Raw genomic sequence first — 19761 nt, 5'->3', positions numbered from 1 at the left:
ACATAAAAATTCGGTTTTCAGCAAAAAACCGATGAACGCACTAATCCTGCAGCCGGATCTCGTACTATTCAACTTGAGTGCGTTACCGGACACTTTTGGTTGACGGCAATCTGTCTTCGGCGAACTATTGAAATTGTTTAATCTTTAGCGAAAACATAGTTAGTTACTTATATCAATAAAACTACTTTTACAGACTATATATTTCCGTCTCTCGTAAGGAAATGCAATTTGAATACCCTGCTGCTTTTTCCAAAACGAATCAGTTTTATTACATTAGCTTAGAAGCACCGATAAAACTCCCTGATTACAATTGAAACTTATAAAATACAATACGTAATATGCACCGTATGATACATAATCGTGTTCTAATCATAGCTATGATAAAATCGGTATTTTTATCAAAGCTTTGTATCACATCCAACATAAAGCATACCTTCTATATACACATACATACCATCTGCTATAGAATATTTATCAGCTTAATAATCAGATATCGTTATCAAATGAATCCATTAAAGGATTTATTATTCAAACAAAATGTTGGTAAGTAAAATTTTGGCGACGACTAATATGTTGGCACACCTATTTATAGAAATTGTAAATTTGCGAGCAATACGCATAAGAAATAGATGGTTTTTGACTATGAGTAAATAGTAATAACATACATTGATACTTAGAAAAGACATACTCTTATATTATTGGTCATCACTACATAGTACAGTTCTCCCAAACTGATAGTGCGCACAGAAAAATTCGTCACTATTCGGCAACTGTCATATTCCCCGAGCCTCCGAAGATGATATGTATATAGAGTGGTTAAATGTATTTTTTTCATGCATAGTTTATTAGAATAATTATGAGTTTTATTGTGATAGTATAGAAAAGTAACGAAATTTGTTTCGATAATTCAATGTAAGTTAATAGCGAGGATAAGCCACACGATTGCGAATATATATTTGGTGTATTGATTTACTTGGAAAATTCTATACTTAGAACTATTAAAGTGTCTTACTGAAGCTGGCGTGATGGTGAATGTATGGAAGTAATAAGACAAAGTTTATATAAAAAAATATTTTCAAACACTAGTTTAGGTACATTTAAATTGTAGAAATCTAATCAATAAAATCTCAGTCCAAACGATTTACAGAATCAGAGATTGTCTCTATATCGTAGATTGTAGAATGATCAGAACTTTCATTATGCTCTTATTAACTTTCACTTTCCCCACTGCTATCTGCTTCCTGTGTAAATAATCATTTTATCGGAAAATTCAACTTTGAAACAAAACTAAGAAGGGTATATAACAGCAGCTCTATATAATTCCATACAGAGAGATCCGTGCGGTCACCACCAATATATAAAGACGACTGACGGATTTTTTAATTTTTTGACTGACAGGCTGCCGTCACCTACCGACCAAATTGTTTTCGATTGTGTATGACTCTGAATTTGCAATCAGAAAAAAAATATTTATACTGGAAACGTAATATAAAGAAAATAAACACACAAACTGTAGGTTATTCAATATAGTAAAACATATTTTTGAGCCTAAAAGTAAATTATCAACCTTTATTCACGACTTCATATATAATTTTACAATATTTTCTCATTATAAGTCCATTCAATAAATAATCAGTTCATTTCAAATCATAAAATTTTCATACAGCACCTTACAAAAATAGCATTCGTTATAGATAATAATTGAAATGGGTGCGGAAACTACGTAGAATACTTAGGGGTTTATAACTTTATATTCATACAAAAACCTTACAGTTTACTTAACCAAGCTATTGTCAAGAGTAGATATTATTGTGTGCGATTTATGTAAAAAATTTAATAAAACTCAGGGACAATTTCCTGGATGGCCATATGTTTATATTAAAAATATCGTTAATCTATGACAACGCACCCATTTCAATTATCATACAATATAATATAAATTAAATAGACAAATCCCTTATTTAACGTACATCTAATTGTACTTCAATAATTTACATGGAATAATATTAAAATCATCACGATTTAAAACATTGTTCGAACTATGTTTTACGTTGAATTTAAGGTACTTAAGGTAAAAAATGTATTTGTAAATAATATGATATACTTAATATATCTCATGTCAGATTAAAATTCTAACTAAGTATTCAATTTATATGAATTTTTATAAGTTAATTAATAATGTGATTATAGATTAAAAAAAACATACGTTGGATATCAAAAGCGTAACAAATAGACATTTAAACTCAGCACAAAACATAGCTCCAGTTACATTCGAGATGAGCTGATACAACAGATAATAAGAAATAATAACAACAAAATATAACAATACGGAAGAACAGACAGCAATTATGATAATGTTCGCGATGCGTGGGGGTATTTTTCCATTCCAGGATCCCAAGCTTTCAATTTATTATTCAAGCGTAAAAATCAAACATACGAGCATTAATTCTTAAATCTATAACGGCAAAGATGTTATTAAATGTTTTGTATTTGGCACGAGAAACATTGTATGTGATAGATTTTAACCCTTTTAAAAATCCTTTAAATTGATTAGTTACACTATTGTCCTTCTTTTTCATTTTCAAGTATTTGGAATTAAAAGAGAGAGAGAGACAGAGCTTTATCAATATTATATATTGTCGAATTTTCTTTCACACTTTAAAATTCCTGCATTCCTTTTTAATATGGGTAGAAATCCGTGTGCGTTCAAAAAGATAAATAAATTAAGAAATCAACTTTGCCGTCATTAATTTCATTTGGAAATACGTTTGAAATGTGATGAATCCAGAGTATTTTATATTAATTGTGTATGCAGTAATAAATTCAGAGTGTTTCCATTAAAATAGAAGACAATGATTTTTCGATGTGTTCGTATTATACGTAGTTTAATTGCATGGTATCATATAATAATATATAACATGTGTTTATATATTTTTGACCTTTACAGGATACGAGGATAGTTTATTTTCGAAATATCCAGTGTGATGGTGAGGTAACTATGTATGTTTTATTATAAAAGTTTCTTCTGATTTTCGATGTCGAGTGTCTTTAAATGTTTCCTTCACAATAACATAAATAATATAAAGTATAATACAATTCATTTACCAATATACAGATGTAATATTAATTAAAGATAAACGTATTTAATTTACAAATCTCGTTGATATATAACATTATATACAATAAAACTAAATAAATAATTAAAATTATAAACATATTTAAATATAAAAGCGACGTCCCTTCGATCTATACAGATATAATTTATCATCTCATTACTTTAACTTTTACGTCTATATGTTAATCCATTTCTATAGATATATATTAATAAAAATTACGCAGCCAAAAAAGCAATGAGAACATCAATGTAAAAAAAAACTTTTGATTTCAAACGAACCACAGATCGAATAGTCTATTTAGGTACGTATTCCCGCGCGTTATTTGTTTGTTATATAATATAAAGCGTACGGATTAGTTGAACGTAGTCCACCCTTTGGGCACACTGGACGACGTCTCCTGATCAGCGCTCGAAGTGCTCGTGAAATTCGACAAACCGAACTGGCTGAAATCTAAACCGTATTCATGCAAAAGCGCACTATCGGTGGACGATTCCATATTTTCGATTTTCTCTTTTCTATCCCGATACTTGAGCGGATCGAAATCTTCGAGGCCCGTCGGCGAATCGTCCAGTTTTATGAGATCCACGTCAGAGCCACACGACTGAAAAAAACACGTGAGTTAACACAAAGCGGTATACCGGCGTACCCATAAAACCCACTCGCAACACTGACTGGAAATCCAACTCTATGGAGACTTACGAAGGTACTAAATAGGCTGTAGCAAACAGGCGCTCACATGCACTATACTATAACGCCAAACTACGGACACCCACAATACTAATGCAACAATAACTTACCGAGAACGTGCAATAAATTTGGAATATTTTAATATATTTGTATAGACGTCTTAGAAATATATACTCTCGCCGTTCCGTATCTCCCATATAATCGGTTTGACTTGGGTCTGAAAAAGAAACGTTCAATTGCGAGATTTCACAACGCGCTACATTCACATAGGACGTTTCGCTATGAGTTGACAATTTTGATTCAATTTTATCTCTATCTAGTACATATGTATTTACTTCTAGAATAATTTTTTGTATAATTAAAAACCACTTACTGTGTATAATTAAATTTCTAAGGTGAATTGACAATGTTTTTTTTTCTATGTATAAAAAATAGAATAATAATATAATAAGGTATTATTTTATATGTATTTTAATTTTATTCGTATTATTGGATTTTCCATGCGTTATTTTAAAGCTTAGCAAGCTGCTGCAATTAGATTGCATACGAGTTACTCTCTTAGCAATTAGTGGGTAAGAATAAATAATATATACTTTATTTGGTATATGTGTACCCGAGTTATTGATTACTATTATTATTTATCCGAATAGTACATTTAAAATCATTCATGCATTATATTGACGAAAGCACGAATAGGGAGTAGACAAACACGAAACATATAATTTATAGGGATACCCTGAAAATAATTAATAAAAATATTGAATTGTACAATTATTAATTTGTGCAGTGCGAAAACAATACAGAGTTGCATGTGGATGCTAAAAATTTGGGTTATAAAGTAGATATATTCAAGACGCTTTATTTTCATTTCAAACTCTTTACTAGGAATAGGGCTTTGGACCAATTATTAAAAAATATAGAATACGTATAAGAGAATTACATTGGTAACTATAAACTTTAACATATAAACGAAGTAAGGTTAATGTAAATAGATATTTTCTATTGAACAAGAATTTCTCGCGTAGGTGACAATGTTCAGAAAATCAAACATATTTTAAGATTATACTATTTAAATAAGAATATACGCGTATTACAACTTATGTTTAAAATGTTTTGTTTCAGTCAGTCTTCTATTTGCCAAGAGATGTTTAACATAAAAATTTCATAACTCTACGTTATCAAGTAAACAAAATATCTCGACATGAATACGTCAATAATAAAATAAATTTTATAACACCCTTTTTATTACATCAACGTTATTTTTTGTTTTGTTGAGATAAAAGCACATTTATAGATAGGGAGGCGAAGAGGGGAATTTTCTGTAATACTCGAGCGTGGCAGTTTAAGATATGAGAGATACCTTAGACCTAATAGAACAACCTTGTTAACTATTTAGCTCTATATGTAGTGACGCGCGCCTAGGATAGACGATCAGATTAGTAAAAAAAAATCGATAGTCTGAAATACTCGAGCGCGTCAGATTAAGATATTGGGGGTTGATTTTAGTGTTTTAAGACTAAATTTAACTAATCTGACCATAAGTCCTTGACGCCGCCGAGTTATAGGGTCGCGAACTTGTAAAAAAAAAACGTTAATCCGGCATTCTCGAGCGCGATTGTTTTTATTTTTATTTTGAAGAATATAATCTAAAACTTACTAAAAATACAAAATCTGCCGGTTTCCGCATGACCGGAAGTCTGGAGGAGCCATTTCATCTTCCGAAAAACGCGTTGCAGCATATAAGTCGCGAACTTTACTTTTTCCAAAAAAAAAGTTTAAATAAACAAAAAAGGTAATTTTATTTTACAAAAAAAGGTCTCTTTTCATTTTTGTCCAAAGTTAAAACTTTTTTTACTTGAAGCATCGTAAAAAGTCAAACTCCCGGTTTTTTGTGTATATCTCGAAAACTGAGGGTGTTAAGAAAAATTGATATGAAATAACGATGATTAAAAAAAAGAAACCCACAAACCTTTTTCGGTCAGATTAAGAGAACCCACCAACATTTTTGTCAGATTAAGAAAATATGCTTTCAGGATACCGAGATAAACCTCCCCTATGAAAATCTGACGCGCTCGAGTATTTCAAAAGGACTCTTTTTTTCTGCATTTTCAAAAATTCATCATAACTTATCGTCATGTCGTAATCGTCAGTTTTTTTAAGGAGAGCTTCCTTGGGGCCTACTTAACACCCCTTCCGAAAATCTGACGCGCTCGAGTAAATTTTTTTTTTTGTGCATTTTTGACGAATTTTTATGCCTAGCCCCACCACGCAAACCGGCAGATTAGTATACCGTTGTTATCAGAGGGACTTGGGGCATACGTAGTATGAATATCTGACGCGCTCGAGAATGCCCAAGTAACTGTTTTTTTTTACATTTTTGAAAATCCGTACACGCCAAACCCACCGCTAAAATGGTTTTTACCATAGAAGCTTTTCTTTTCGAAATTATTTTCTCTTTCGATTTTGATTAGTCTCGACGACGCCGTTGAATTACGTCATTTAGCTACCTCGCCTCCCTATCTATTAATAGTTTCGGTCATGATCCGGTCAATATCGTATATTTGATATTTCACATAAAAACGTGTTTTAATTGAGTTTTGATTTCCATATCAGTGTTGCGTAATCTAGCAGAGAAAGTCATTCGAAATTCACGTTAACTTATCGTATGTATTTACAGACACAATGCGTACACATATAATATATATACATGCTGTATTCCAAGAATTTAAAGAACATGTAATATGATCTTAGACAAGGGTCACAGTATTCAACCTTCACCCAACCAATGAGACCTTTAGTTATTTAGTGCGTGCATGCAGACATCACCGTGCTCAGTATAAGCACAGAAAATTAAAAGTGAACCTATTCTAAGTCCTTATATTCATTGGGACAGTGAACGCTACAATGTTTCTGTATCATGCAATGTATTCAACGAAAATGTAATTTAGTGCAATTATTTCGCAATCTTCTTAAAATTTTGTCACGAATGTCTTTCATAGTTGCCTACTTCGTAACTTGAAAAAAAATAAAAATGAAGCATATTGCACCGAAAATATATCGCAAAATATAACCATGGTGGCAATTATGAATGATAAACGAAAATATTACATGTTTCATGCGCTCAACATATTACGTGGATTTAATACTGCGAATCAAAAGGCTTATTCTCTGTTCACATTAAAGGGATATGATGACGTCATAACATTTCTCGTAATATGATACAAGAAGAATAACGACGCATTTCCACCATCACCTCTTACGTTTAGTGGCCATAATAATAACAATGTAACATCTGCGCTTTAACGAGATAACACCAAATTGTTTCGTATTTTATTTCGAAAGTTCTAGAGAACTTACATTCTATACCTATTATTATAATAATATAATACTTTATAGTATGATATTGTACAAAATGAATTGAAAAATTGTATGTAGAGTTTATTATCTTCAAATAGAATAATAGATAATTTATATTCTTAATACGAAGTACGGAAGTGATCTTAAAAATACCAAATAAACGTTACATAGCGCCTGAAAAATTAAAAAAATTGGTGCCTATCTTGCGTTCAAAGTAGTCAAAAATATCTATGAAGAAAATCCCTGATTAATGGATAATCACTTGAACGATTCTAAAACGTTGTAAATAAAGAGAAACAATATTAAAACTGGACTCTCGAACTATTCACGGAAAACAAAATAAAACTAAGAAATAAAACAACATTTTGCACTGATTACAAAATAATTTTATTTTAAAAATAAACAAATAATAATTGTAAAAACAAAATAATAATAAATGTGCACTGTCGAACAGGCTTTAAATTAAATAATATCAATTTAGGTATTATGCAGATTTAATTATTTTAAATTTTAGGAATAAAAATTTACAAAAAATAAACAATTCGCATAATATAAGAAGGAACAAATTTTTTAAATATAGTATTACAGGATATTTGTGTCTTTGACGTAGATTTTAAGACACTGGACTAATCGTTTGATACAATATTCATTATAATTAAACATTCGTTCCATAAAATATGATAAATCACTTAATAATCAAATGATGTTTGATGAATTATAAATTTGATATAATATATTATATACATTATCACAGTTCAGCAATAACATTGATATACACGTTAATTACTTGGCAGTAAAAAGGTTATTGAACTGCAAAGATATTTTTGACTATTTCAAACGCATATACTTAAAGTATATTTCTCCTTACTGTAATAATAAGAATATTATAAGAATAAATATATTTGTTCACATATTGGAATATAAAATTATAATTAACATTATATTTTAGAAATAATGATTACTCATTGAAGAAAAATGCAATTTTTGGATAATTCTAAATAATAAAATTATGTACTAAGTACAAAGTCATCAAATGTGATGCATTGGAAACTTTAAAGTAATCATAACAAATCGTCTTTTCAATGACCATAATTTAAATTTTTCAGTCAAATAAAAAGTTTCCTTAAAAATTTCGTATTTTTAAGTGTAAATCGAAACACTTTATATCACAATAATAGCCATTAAATTTGTATTTATAATATAAATTTTCCTAAATAAAATTAAACTATTAGACCATAAAAAAATTAAGTATCGTTGTAAGTTATTGATGCTAAGGGTGTAAACTAAGACATGCCTCATGCGGATAAAGTGTAAAAAAAACATTCAAAAGTCATTCCTCGGAGCAAACCTCACTAATCCATACGCTACAAAATCACATAAGATCACAGAGAAAACGTTTCGTATACACCGTAAATGAGCAACATTCCTATAACAATTAATATAACGTAATGCAAAAGCGAAACAAAAAAGCGGTATAAAAAGCGATTATAGGGAGAACACCGCGCCGACATCCGATAATGGAACGGCTCGATAAATATTAATTATATAACCATTAGTCAGCAGCGACGAGATCCTTCCCTGAACCCCTGCCTAATTGCTCGGGACGCGGCGAGTTTTTCGTTTCAACTCGCGTGTACGGGAAGGGAGGGACCACCCGGAATGAACGGACAGCGATGCAATGTTAGATGTATATCGGTCACTCGTTAACAACAGTCGCATAAATAGATACAGTATAGTGTTAGTGCGTTCGGGCCACTCGCATCAGTGTGCATATGCAACATCTCTGACGTACACCAGGAGGACGGATAGGATAACAAATGCGCATATCAGAATTACCTCTTGCGTCCGGGGCTTGTGCGCGGGTCGGGCGGGGCGGGCGGGGGGCGCGGGGGCCGGCAGCTTCACCGCGCCGCCGTTGCACGCGTTCGACTGCCGCCTTTGGTTCGACAGCGTCAATTTCAATTTCGCTTTGTCGCCGCCCTCCGAGAAGCGAATGGTGCTCGTGTGGAAGTCGCTCGCTTTGGGCGCGTTCTTTGTGATGTTACTGACGAAGTGTGCCGTAGAGGGCGCGGGCAGAGCGCGTGGCGGAGGCGCGGGCGCGTCCGAGATATCGACTAGCCGCTCCGTGGATACGATCGGGTAGCGGACGACGGGGGGGTGGGGACGGTCCAGTAACCGGGGTGGGGGTTGTGGTGACAGGGTCTTCTGCAAATAAAAACGTTACGATAATGTGCCGCGGCGCCCGAGCGAGCGCCGTCCTGCGTACATGCGCGGTCCGTACCGACCGGTGTGAAGCTCGTACACGTAAAGCATACGCGGCCGACGAATGCGTTCACATACACTGACGATTTTCGAAAGCGCTAAATACACATCGATATCATCCAAGGTCCGTCATAACTTTTGACACGTGCTGAGTGCGAAATGTTAATTGGAGAGCTAGAGAGTTGTTTACAGTATAATATGTACAGGATAGTCAGTACCCAGAGTGTGTCCAACTCTACACTAGAACTAACCGGCTGCGTATCAAAAGCTATGAGTTAAAGCGTATGAAACGAGCATCTCAACTATTAATTGAAACATTTAGAAACACTACGGAATTAATAAAATCTAAAATGTCCCATCACTGAATCTGCACGGTGTACAAGTCGGACGATGAATCAAGAATACTAGAAGCAGGAGTATTATCTCGATTTATTAACGAAATCCACAAGGGGTAATTGCCAACTTATACCTTAATTCACCGCACTCCCCGTACACCAAACAGACCATCACACTCACGGCTTTGTCAGGCAGGCTGGCGGTATCTCTCGGCGTGCCCGGGAAGCTGTCCCTCCTCTTTGTGAAGAGGAACTCCATTTCCGTGAGCAAGTCTAGCGGGAGGGCCGGCTCGTTGGGAGGCTCGCGGCAAGGGGACGCGTCTGAGTCGGAAGATACCGGGGTAGCGGAGCCGCAAGAGAATCTGGATGAAGGAATTAATCTATATATATAAAACTCAAAGGTGACTGATATAGTGATCTATCAACGCACAGCCCAAACCGCTGGACGTATCGGGCTGAAATTTGGCATGCAGGTAGATGTCATAACGTAGGCGTCCCCTAAGAAAGGATTTCCCGAAATTCTTGCGGAAACGGGGAAAAACGGGGATGCACGTACAAAGTCGTGGGCGGAAGCTAGTTAATAGCTATGTATATAGAGGGAAGGTGCAAGTTTCGGACGTTATACGCAACAAAAGGAGTGAATAGATGAATAAATACATTGAGTGGAGGCACAAGTTCAACGTTCAACGTTCAAGTTGCACGGAATTTTGGTACTTATACAGAACGCAGAGTCTGCGTCAATTTTATATGAAACAAATTGATCGATACTTTTCTTTAGTAGATAAAAGTTGAACAAAATATATAAAATCGGTTATCTATTCCTTTATGTTACAACAGGCTGATTTTGTCTGTAGAGTTTAGGGTGATGTAGGCCACCATGACACATTTCATTACCATGAGAATTTCCCTTGAATACGCGGGCAAAGCGGCGGGTGGAAAGCTAGTACGATATGAGTTTGGACGTTCCTACGTTTAAGTTTAAAGACTTTATTCCCTTGTACAAAAACATCTATAAATACATACCTGCTATCGTCCGTTGTATTAATAGACGATGGTCTAGATCCCGTTTTAGGCATTTTATTTTTTAATCCTCTCACAGCCGATTTCACATTCTTGCCGCCTTGTCGGACCTTTGAACAGATGTATTATTACATAATCGATATAGAATATTTACAGCTTTTTGCATTATAAATATTGTTTTTAAAATTAATCAGCATTTTGACCCTGACTAAGCTTTTTTCGTGTAAGTACAATTCTGCCATTGAAAGAAAAAGGGGCACAATTAACATTTTTTGAAAAATTGAGTTACATAGATATTTGGAATCAGGAAAAAAATGCGCATCTGCTCAATTTTTTGTGGAAGGCCCCTTTTTCTTTCGACGGCAGAATTTATGATTACTTTGTAAGATATTATTACAATATAATATCACATCCATCTTGTATTTAAAATGATGAATGTATCATTAATTGTAAATCGCTATAGTTTTTGATAGACTGTTCCTGATAACCTTTAATACAGACAGTACATGTTACAGACATATTTTTATAATTATTATGTGTAATTTTAACTCACAGACAAGCTAACAGTACAGTATATTCAGAAGTGGTAAAACCGACCCATGTTAAAAACATAATATTATGTATTTCTTTGAAATTTTAAAACCATTCCTTAAATTGAATCGTAAAATCTCAGTGTAATTGATTTTGAACGTGTACCATTTTGCATCTGCAATAGATTATTATGTCATCCTATCTAGAATAGCTGCTCAAAACAATAATTATAAAAAAAAATTAGCAAACGAACATATTATAGATAATATCGTGCTTTCATCCCAATTCTTAAACGATATATTACGAAATATATTCCTAATTCGGAATTTATTTATTTTGCTATTATATTTACAAAGAAAAGCAGCTACAACTATAATTATTTAAAAAAAAACGCAAAAAGCAATGTAAAATTGATAAAAAACAACTAAATATACCTTTAAATATGCCTTTATGTAATGATAATTAATTTACTTTTTCAGCGTACCTTCTAAAAACGCGCAACGAAAGGAGAGTTCAATCGCAACATAAAATGTATTTATAAAAATGTTGAATTTATAAAAGACTTACTAATTTACAAAAAATAATATAATTATATATCTTATATTAATTTGATTCTGGTTCTTGTTCAGTTGTTAAGGCACTCCACGTAACGGTATATTACCTATATACCGTTACGTGGAGTGCCTTAACAACTGTATTAACAATCAATGTGTACAATTTTCCATTTAGAACCATATTATAAACATTTAAATCGTTTAAGAATTGGGGTAATCAGGATTTTGTCCAATCAAGTGACAAACGGGATGCAATACATGCAATAAATACTTTAACCCTGTGCCTTTTATTCACTACTTTGTGGAATGTACATATTCGTTAACAACTAACTACATATTACCAAAATCAACTAAAACATAGAAACCATCTAAATAATATTTATAGCTAAGTAAATGTACATGAAAGCTATATAAATAAAATATATAACACCAAATGAAGAATATAAAACAATTACAAAAATATTACACACATAGATCGTATAAGTAATAACAATAAACAAATATTACATATACCCGCAAAACTAATGAAAATATGGTATATAATATCTACATATAATAATACAATGTATAATCAATGAAAAATATATCAAATAGCATTATTTTATCAAGGAGGTTTTGAGTTTACCAAACTTTAGTGTTTTTTTTTATTTTTTTTTATACGAAAAAGAATTATTACAAGAATTACATAGCTAATAAATAATTCAAATTATAAAAATATGAAAAACGTCTATAATCTGATTATATTATTGATACTGTTAACTTGGCACTAAAACATAAAGATTCAAATTTTTATTATATAACAAATATACATATATTAACAAATATTTGATATGGGGTCTACAACAAATAATCTATGTTTCCTACTCTTAGCTTTATCAAAAGTAGAATGCATTCTTTAACCGTATTTTTTTAATTGACGTCAAACGACACAGGCACAGTTTGGTTCAAAATATGACACAGATACATAACAAGAAAACATCAAATGCAAAGTTTGGTTCCCTCAAAACATCACTCAAAAACAATTTACATAAATAATAAATATCATAAATAACATAATAAATGCCCAAAACCGTGACAAAAATAATACATTTTCGACATCAACCACACACAGTACTTTCCACTAAGCCGTGAACACTAGACAGTTTACATTGACAGTCACTGACTGACTCACCGTTTTCACAGCCGATTGTACTGCGGGATTCGCCTGTAAATATTCACAGTTGTAAGCAATACGACAGTCCCTTGTAGTTAAAGCATGCATGCAACATGTAACATTTATTGCTTGTGGATATCCTACCTTATGTGCAAGTGTTTAGGGTTGAAATTGTAATGACGTGTGCGAGGCGTGTCGATTTATGAAAAGGCTTAATATTTTAGTACTAAATAAAGTATGTATGAAAAAGGTGTATTATTTTATAAAAGTTGTTAACTACATATTTTTACCGAAAATTAAAAGTTATATAAATTTAAACCAAATCCTGGAAGCATTACGAATAGATTTTTTAAATACACAAGCAATAGAGATCCAAAAGCATACTTTAATTTACATAGAACACCAATATGCAGTAGCAATACAATATTTATCTGATATTTCATATTGGACAAGGGAAAAACAAAATGAAATATTTAACCATGTTTTATGTCTTTGTTTTTCAATAATAAGATTAAACAATATATCATTCGGTGAGAATATTGCATTCAATCCCACGCAGTAGCAGTTTTTGTGCGTTTATGAGTGTAAAGTGTGTAATGACGTTTCAAAAGTGCTTCTAGATGAAGTGTCATTGAATAAATAAATGTTTGAGTTTGAAAAGCGAGAGAGACAGGCGAAAATTGTAATATAATATGATATATCTGAAATTGATTGATTTTTTTCATATCTGTATTTTACTGCACACTTCAGCCTGCTCTTATTTACTTTAATATAATATTAAACTTGGTAATCAAAAAATTGAATATTCATAAGCAATAAATCATTGGATGGACTGAAATACTCATCACATGCTATTTTGGATTCTGCTTTACATTAACAGATACTTTCCAAACACATGAATTGACATTATAACATTTTCATAAAAAAAAACTTCGGCAAAAAAAACTCTAAAACACGGAAACTAATTTCGAAACACTCAAGAAACACAGAAAGAATCGCAATACATAGAAAATGCACCCACACATAAGCTATAATCACTTAACATATACAAGCCACCCACACAAGTAAATTCTATCATAATCACTATTATTGCTTATAGGCATAAAACATTAAAAAAAGAACTAGGCATAAAAGAAAAAAAAGCATACTTTATCTTTGACAGTCTTGAAGAAAGCGCCTCCTTCCTTTTTGACGTTTTTGGCCCAATCGCGGTATTGTTTTTTTAACCTTTGCCCGCTGCCAGTGTTTAATTTGTCGGCGAAATTGTTGCATTCCACTTCGAACTCGTCGCTGAAGCCCCGCCCAGAGTTCAAGAGGTCCAGCCTCTCGTCTATGAACTGAAATTATAATGAAAATAATTTAATAACAAAATGACTGCGTGATAAAAAATATGTTGGTGAATAGTGGGATTTTGGGCAGTTCGTGACTATATACTTTTGAGTTAAGGAAAGTGATTAAATATAGTATAATGGCCTATTACAACAAAAAAAACTTTGTTTCACGTGATTGCGACATAGATTACTATAAATGTACGTACATCTAATTGTTTAATTAACAATATACTTCATACAAATACTATTGTGATAATATGTGTATATTTCATTTAAAGATTATAAATAAACATTAACCTGTTGAAATATTTGTGATTGGAGTATTTTTTTAAGGAATGGCTGCATGTTTTTCCTTGTTTTAACGAACGCCTCTGGATTGAATGTTATTCGTTCACCTCGTTCAATTCTATAAAAAAAATTATGCTGTTAATTTAGTTTAATCACAAAAAATATAACTTTTTGTTCAATACACTGTTTAATTTTAGGAAAATTACCTATATCTATTTATTTCTCTAGTAAATCATGTTACAATACCTTATAGCATCCCTGTAGCCTCCAATCAAACAAACTAACGCTCTTAGGAACGCCCTCGACACCACATCACCGAGCACGTGTTTATCACCTAACGCTTTTCTTAGATTCGCAACCTGAAATATAAAATATGTTGACATATAATATGTTGATAATAATTTTCTTGACGAACTACTATAATTTCGTTCATATTGTATTGTGAACATCCGTTTTTTCCCAATAAGACAAATAATAAATAAGCATAGTGTACGAAACGGATTATAATAACATTTGAAAATATTTTTATGAATGGAATTGTAATAAAAAAATATAATTTTGTAATAGCCATGGACCATTTAAGCAAATGCATTTTAAATAAATATTTTATTGTATCAATATCATCCCCGCGAAATAATTAAATGTTAACTATAATTTCCTAATAAATATATCATCCGGAAACTATAACAAAAGACAAACTCATTGTGAGATTGTATACCTGTACATATCTATTAATACATATCTGTATAGGAACTGGGAATGCGACAATGTCCTTGTTAAAATAATAACCGTGATACAGACGAGTGACACATACTTTGGAAAAATTCCAATAGAAGACATGTCTACATTTTTTTCAATAATGACTTCAGGGCCAATATTAAAAGTGACGAACATCGTCATACTTCATCGAACAAAATAATTTCAAACTATAATTAACTGGTTTAGTAGTACACTAGATTTGGAGTATATGATTTCACTCATCTGTCTCAGAAGTAAGAATTATCAAAATTGGTAAGTGTCCGATTTCATCCATTACAACTATTATTAAAGTCCATAGTTTGAATAATTTGGTACATACAGATTTTTAGATTTTTAGAAAATTATTGGTAAATACCAATGAAAGTAAACGATAAAGAGAGTAGTTTTACTTTCAACTTACCAATTCAGGTGGAAGACTTTCCAAATCATTAAAAGGAGATCTTAATTCATTTGCATCTACATCTAAAATCACAACGTCTCCAAGCTCCGACATTCGCACCATCTGTTACAAAAGAAAGTGGTTTCGCAAAGCTATAGGAAAATATTATATAAGCTTAAATATTTTCAGGAATGGTAATTATCATTTGTAAAAATATCAAGCTACGCACAAATAAGCAAACATAAGTTAAAAGTACAAATAAGCAAACGTAAGTTAAATGTAATAAAGTTCACTACATTTTGAAACATATAAAAGAACGGCACTAGGTTGCCAATGAGCCTACAAATCAATTGGAAAATAGAGTAATATGATCCCTGTCAACTTTATAAACTAGTCTATGTATAAATAATTTAACACCAATAAATGCATTTCAATTCACAATAAATCACACACCTGCACACAAGGACAAATCGATTTATCTCGAGCATCCATTACTCTACTGCATCACATGTTATATAACAACAATTTACCTTCATTACGTTCCCAGGAACTCCAATAAGAAATGGCATGGGTGCTAATAGATAGTCGACCAAGTGTTTGGGTAATATTGGAATGAATATGTGTTGCCATGACATCGGGAATAGTGTTGCATTGGCGGCTTGAACGCAGGCTGAGAGACGAGATGGTTTGGACGCGACTATGGCTATCCTTCGCTCGTGTAGTAGTGCAGCCCATAGCCCCACCATGCATTTACCGTCCATTGCGCTGAAGTATTCCGTGAGATTGTACTGGAAATTATATGGAGAAATCAATAAAACATCACATGCCTTCATACTTTATTATAAAACAACATCTTTTGTTTCTATTGCATTTATTGTTGTTTTGTAGAAATGAACAAGGCAGTTTTCAGTTAGTTTATTTTTTTTACTGAAACACAACACAACACAGTACTTTAGCATTTACAAATGAATTAATTTTATTTATTTAAGTGTGAAGATAAAGTTTAGGATCTAACACAAAAATATTTGTCATTCACAGTTTCACATTCACCTATATTTATTCACTCTATATTATACACACTACACATATTAAGCCACTCCAAACCCAACAAGATTACTTACATTTTCCGGAATACTCGGCAGCTTGTTATCTGGGCATTGACAGGAGAACACATTATGACCAGCATTGTATGTGACTTTGAGAGTATGCCCAGGCATCGGTGGCCGTATCCTACATGCTTCTAGAAACGACGTCAGCTCCCCTCTCTCAGGACTATTCGCTAGGTTAGCTATGCAGTTTAATAAACTGAAAAACCATTTGTCATTGTAACCATAGTTGGACATGAAGCCCTGATACATTTGCAGTGCAAATATTAAATAATTAAATATAAATCGCGTTACGATAAAAATAATTCGCTAAAATTGCAGGATGTAATTCTAGCATTGAGTGTTTGAATGAAAATTACAAAGTACATTTAGAATTAGCATTGCCAAATAATGTAATTAACAGGTAACAGAAACAAAGTATTATTATATTGGAGGAATAAAATTTTGAGGGAAATTTTGAACAAAATTAAGGTTTTAATGAATAATTTACATAAAATTTTAATCAACGTTTATTAGTTAATGTTAGTTCTGTTCTGTGAGAAGATCATTCAATTTCCACAGTTAAATTCTAGCATAAACCTTTAAAAAATTGTCTTTATTGACTCTGCCATTACCTATTGTGTAAAACATAAAGGTTAATTTTAATAATATGTGTAAAAAGAACATAAACCCTCTAACAAATAGTTTCTTGAATGTAGTAGTCAATTCTTGCTATCAAATATTCATTGGAGTATTTAAAATGATTAAGTAAATCTTATATTAAAAGAAAAGTTCCCAATAAAAATACTGCTATAAAACAATTAATAGGAACGGCAATTGCATTGCGACAAACACAAATAATTATAATCTATATGTTAATAAAATAATTTATACTCACTTGTAAAATATATCATGCCATGGTAAATGTGATAATATGAGAAATGTGGTGTTCGCCTTTGGATCATATCGACAAAAGCAAAATGTATATTTTGAATCCACTGATGTCAATACAAAAGAGTATTTTTGTATATAAGTGCTGCAAATTTGAAAATTGTTATTACATTACTTTTTGTTCACATAAATAATTTTAAATATTAAAACATGTACAGAATAAATTGTAGAGGATGACTATAAGTTGTCCTGTTATCAATTAGAAGTAGATAAACCATGTTTTAAAATAATTATAACTAATGCTTTACACTAAAAGTATAATATTGTTCTCTTTTTATTATTAAACACTTTAAATTGGAAAGAATCTAAGAACATGATAGTATAATTCATTTGAATTTTGGAAAGTTTAAAGCACATTAAAAAGTTTAAAACAGCTAAACCACTTACTTATCAAACTGACAAGGGAATGTGAATTTAGGAATATTCTTCAACTCTTCTTCATTTCTATATGAATCTGGATATTTTTTTACAATATAAGGTTCCCTTGTTTGATCTCCAGGCGAGACTTCACAGAATAGTTCAAATAAGTATCGCACTGTGTCTCTGAAATGTAAGAAGACCATTAAGTTTTTATACACATTTTATATACAAAGGAGCATATTATAAAATAAAATGTGATTCAATAAAAAATGAAGAATTATATGGAAATATAATAACACAAAACTCCATACTCATTCATTTTAACACTTCAAAGTCACTAACTGACCAACTATTAATTATTAATTAAAGTAAAAAGTGATCTGTTCAATTGTACGCCTACTCCTATGCTTATCAAACTGTTGATAAACATATAAAAATACTGCGCGGTCGCTCGTGTTGTGCGCTAACAGAGGGGAGATATCAATTACTATTCAACTACACCCAATCATCTCCTATTGACATTTATGAGTAAATTGCATACATAGAATCATCCCAGCACAGGAAACGGTAATATTGTGGATGGCAAATTCATACATATGTAGAAACGGACGATTAGTAGTGCAAAATAAAAATAAATCCAACTTGTTCGTCGAGACAAAAGAAAAAAATGAGGTTAAGTGATTTGGCAAGGTAAAAATGACGTTCGAATCGATCACAAAAATGAAAGTTAGTGTATGATTCAACGAGATAAGCAATTAGAAAATATTTTCTCGTTACCGTATTCTGGAACCCATGTCTGGACGTGGACCTTCTTATGTTTCGTTTACATTTTAATGCTACAAGTGGAAGAAACTTTTTCATTTAAGAGTTTCTTAAGAGACATCACAAGCCATTGAAAATCACTTTTGCGCCGCATTGGACATTTCTATTAGATTTAGATTCTGAAGTATTATGAAAGACGATGTTATTGACTCAACCTTTTTTGCTGCTGTAGGTATTTCACTTCTCTTTTGAGTTTGACTTTTTGATGGACACATTACCACAGATTATACAAAACTTGCACATTGTTGTCAAAAAAAACATAACAGATAAAACATGTCCATAGTTCCGTGGATAAGACTGTATATAAATGTAACTGAAGAATCTAGCGATACTCAATAGTGATTTAAGTAATTTTAAGACATTTTTTTTCCATTAATAATAATTTAATGTTTAAAAAAATGTTTGTACTTTTTCTCCACTGTGAATGTACACCCTCATCCTGTAGTTGCACTGATGACTCACTATTTTCTTAACGCGAACGGACTATAATGACGATCACAGATTACAATAAATTTTGTTGAACATATTCAGCTAGGTGTGGAAGTTTCGTTACTGTTCGTAGACAAATCTCAAATATGCAAAAAATCCATGATTTTATAATATTATTCATCGGGAATTTAACCCACTGCTGGTCCCCTCGGTTATCTCACGCGTTACCACTGTACCAAGGAGGCGGTCGAATCGGTACCTATACAGGGTTACTTGTAAAACACCAGCATTCAGCAACCTCGCAGGACAAGATAGCTAACATCTTAAGTAACAATATTTGTT

The 19761-nt window shown here is 32.1% G+C and overlaps 1 protein-coding gene across 4 annotated transcripts; it reads right to left on the bottom strand.

The window, feature by feature from the left end:
- Positions 1–1513: 1513 nt before the first annotated feature.
- LOC123705131 (DENN domain-containing protein 1A-like) lies at positions 1514–19189 on the bottom strand. Of its 4 annotated transcripts, XR_006753261.1 has the most exons (15): positions 18946–19189; positions 18196–18351; positions 17756–17893; positions 16894–17077; positions 16303–16560; positions 15794–15895; positions 14881–14993; positions 14644–14752; positions 14164–14352; positions 13034–13066; positions 10781–10887; positions 9939–10119; positions 8997–9365; positions 3914–4020; positions 3601–3717 (listed from the first exon to the last, which is right to left on the bottom strand). XR_006753261.1 is itself a non-coding variant. In XM_045653767.1 (14 exons), the coding sequence occupies exons 1-14, from the start codon at positions 18960–18962 to the stop codon at positions 3469–3471; spliced, it is 2205 nt and encodes a 734-aa protein (XP_045509723.1). In that variant the 5' UTR covers positions 18963–19189; the 3' UTR covers positions 1514–3468. The 4 variants fall into 4 exon arrangements, 3 of the variants coding, with proteins under 3 accessions (XP_045509723.1, XP_045509727.1, XP_045509724.1); XM_045653767.1 differs by lacking the exon at positions 3914–4020 and having other exon boundaries at positions 1514–3717; XM_045653771.1 differs by lacking the exons at positions 3914–4020; positions 8997–9365 and having other exon boundaries at positions 1514–3717.
- Positions 19190–19761: the final 572 nt, after the last annotated feature.

Source organism: Colias croceus, chromosome Z, assembly GCF_905220415.1.
Source record: "Colias croceus chromosome Z, ilColCroc2.1".
Classification (NCBI taxonomy): domain Eukaryota; kingdom Metazoa; phylum Arthropoda; class Insecta; order Lepidoptera; family Pieridae; genus Colias; species Colias croceus.
The sequence above is the reverse complement of the archived record's forward strand: the minus strand, read 5'-3'. Positions and strand labels throughout refer to the sequence as shown.